Raw genomic sequence first — 3,382 nt, forward strand, 5'->3', positions numbered from 1 at the left:
GTATATCTTCCTCATCAATCCTCAACTGATGGTATCCTGTCCTCAAGTCAATTTTTGAGAATAACCCAGCACCTTTAAGCTGATCAAACAAGTCCTCGATCCTAGGAAATGGATATTTGTTCTTTATAGTGACATTATTCAACTCTCGGTAGTCAATACACAACCTTAAGGATCCGTCCTTCTTTCTCACAAACAAAACCGGTGCTCCCCAAGGTGACACACTTAGCCTTATATAACCCTTCTCCAGCAACTCCTCCAACTGTACCTTCAACTCTTTCATCTCTGCTGGTGCCATTCTATATGGAGCTTAAGAAATAGCTCCAGTCCTAGGCACTAAGTCTATTTTGAAATCCATCTCCCTAACCGCCGGCATCCCTTGAATTTCATCTGGAAACACATCTTGGAATTCTCTCACAACTGGAATGTTCTCTATGGATTTCTCTTCTACACTCACATCTTGCACATGGTATAAATAAATAGGGTAGCCCTTTCGGATATAAGAATGAAAAGTCATGGATGACACAATACTGACCCCTGGTTTTGACACAACCCCCTGGTAAGAGATTCTATTCCCCCTTGGCCCCCTAAGAGACACCTTTTGGGTATGACACTCAATTCTAGCCTTATATTTGCTAAGCCAATCCATCCTCAATATCACATCAAAGTAAGGTAAGTCAGACTGAATAAGGTTTGCAAGCAACTCAGTTCCAGCAATGTTAGCTAGAATGTCTTGGTATAGGGATCTACAAGGAACTACCTCCCCTGAAGGAATTGTTATATTGGTTTGACACAAAGATGAAGGTTTTAAAGCATGTTTATTCACGAAAGAAGTGGCTACAAAAGAATGAGATGCCCTAGAATCAAAAAGTAAGTAAGCAGGTTTTGAGTTCACGAGAAAAGTACTCGTCACAACGTTGGCATTAGAGTCAATCTCGCTCTGGTTCATGATATAGATTATTCTATTACTGGTCCTACCATTGCCATTGTGGTTTCTTCCTCCACCGTTGTTGTTGCTTTGTCCATTCCCTCGTTGAGCATTGCCATTTTGGCCCTGAGAATTGTTGTTGTTGAAGCGGTTAATGTAGTTTTAGTTCCTCCCATAACCACCTCCCTTATTACCATTGTTGTTACCTTGCCCATTCTGAGCTTGATTATTGCCATTCTGCTTCTTTGGGCACTCAAATTTCTTGTGACCAACCTCCCCACATTCAAAGCAAGTAAGAAAATCTCCATTGCAGTTGCGTCCTGGATGGCTCTTGTAACATTTACGGCATGGTCGGTTGCGAGATCCTTGCTGATTCTGTTGCCCCTGGCCCCGGTGGTTATTTCTTTGATTGTTGTTGTTACGGCCTCCCTGCTGACCATTTCCACCATTCCCATTGCTATTACCCCCTAGGCGTGGTCTCTTGTCATAACCTTGAGGGTTCGATGAACTCTCACCATTCCCTTTCCACTTATGCCTATCCTTGATCTCCTGCTCACGTTTCAAAATCCTTTCAGTATTACAAGCTCTATCATAGGCCTCTTTATAAGTAGCAGCAGTACCAGCCCCGATCACCTTCTTTTGGATCCTAAAAGTCAGTCTATCTTCAAACTTTTGAGTCTTGGATCTCTCATCAGGCACTACATTAGGACAAAACCTTGCGTACTCATTAAATTTCTCAACATACTCCAGCACACTCATACCAGCTGTTTGGTTAAACCTACTAAACTCACTGTATTTCTGCCTCTTGATATGCTTAGGAAAGAAACGATCCCTGATTGTTGTCTTAAAAACCTCCCAGTTAAAATTCTATTGAGCTCTTATGGTGGCTCCTTCATTTTTCCACCAAATATCAGCAGCCTCACGTAAATAGAATGTGGCTTGATCCACCTTTCTGAGCATCAGGGGTACCAGTAGCAGTGAAAATCTTGTCAAAGTCACGTACCCAGTTCTCAACTAACATGGGATCTTCCTTCCCCATAAATAGCGGAGGTTTCAATGCAGCAAGTTTCTTAGCCATAGCAGCTTGAGGGTCGTTGTCATTATTGTTGTGGTTGTTGTTGTTTTTCAGCTGGTTTTGCAACAACATTCCAAGGTTCTGGTTCATTTGCTCAAGAGCTCTTAACCTAGCAGCAAGTTGTTCAGGAGTCTCAGCCATTTGTGCAATTCTTCTCCAACGAGACCTGGTGTAAACGTGGTAATTTTGCATACACAGTCTGCACAATTTCAACACTGGTGTTACCACCATACACATTTTAACACGACTTATTTAGATCGTGTGAATTGCAATTAAATAATCAATCACGACATGCTTTCATGTAACACATCAGCACATATAGAGACAAGAATTAAACGATTTATTAAATCTCAATAGCATTCAAAGAGTCGGCCAAATTCCAAACCAAATAATGCATCAACTTAGCATTAGACTATAAATTCGCGCATTGCTTTGTCATTTCACTATCACCCGACCAAGTCATTACTATCCTTGACTAAAGTAAGCATAAGAAAATAAGAGCTTTGTTCTATATAAATACAATAGATAGAAAAAAAAATGAATTGATTTTTATTAATAATCATAAAATAGCAAGGTATAAATATATTAATCAAAATTATTTTATTGCAAAACCAGAAGAGAATGAAAATCGTCTTTGAAATAAAATACTAGTACTAAATAGCTCAATAAACTACTAGTTACAAATAAACCAAAACTATAGTTTCTAGTCATAAGAAACTAGAATATAAAAATTTTAACCAAATAAACTAAACGTAGCTTTAAAAAAAAATAATTCAATTACTATTTTCCCCTTGACTCTCACGAGCTTCACCTTCCTGGAGCTCATCCTCCTCCTCATCATCCAGGTTATAGTCAAAGTCTCGCTTGGCTTCCATCATTGCCTTCTCAAGGTAGTCAACAGTAGGGATCCATTGTTCATCATAATAATACTTATCATTCGGTTTACCATTAATGTATAAGTCAACATACTTCTTCGTAAGTTGAGCAAAGGGTCCCTTCCCAATTAACGTGTGTAGAAGGATTTGAGATCGCCTCTATGGAGTGAGATAATCATATTGGCCCCCAAGTATATTGTAATGAAAGTGCTCAATGCCGAGATATAAGCGGTGCACGTAATGTCGAATATTTTCATCATAATTCATTCGAATCCCGTAAGGAGAATCAGGTAATAAATGTGTACTCTTCTAGCACTCGACTTTCTCGCAGTTTTAAGTACTCGTACCATCTAATAAAAGAAAGTAAATATTCACATAATAAGTATTAAAAAAAAAGTACTATAAAACACATAAATCTCTTATCGTGATTCCCACATTCACGACTTTCCTAAGCTTAAATCAATTTTAAAATTATGTACAAATTTTAAACCTAAATCTTTAATTTAA

General features: G+C 38.5%; 1 protein-coding gene across 1 annotated transcript; it reads right to left on the reverse strand.

The window, feature by feature from the left end:
- Positions 1-307: 307 nt before the first annotated feature.
- Positions 308-946, reverse strand: LOC145631028 (uncharacterized). The gene has a single exon (XM_081683137.1). The coding sequence runs from the start codon at positions 944-946 to the stop codon at positions 308-310; it is 639 nt and encodes a 212-aa protein (XP_081539263.1).
- Positions 947-3,382: the final 2,436 nt, after the last annotated feature.

This window comes from Chenopodium album, chromosome 1 (assembly GCF_948465745.1).
Source record: "Chenopodium album chromosome 1, dcCheAlbu1.1, whole genome shotgun sequence".
Taxonomy (NCBI): Eukaryota; Viridiplantae; Streptophyta; class Magnoliopsida; order Caryophyllales; family Amaranthaceae; genus Chenopodium; species Chenopodium album.

What these genes read in the sequence shown, in the direction of transcription:
- LOC145631028 (XM_081683137.1), bottom strand. Translation starts at nt 946, where the DNA reads ATGAACCAGAGCGAGATTGACTCTAATGCCAACGTTGTGACGAGTACT.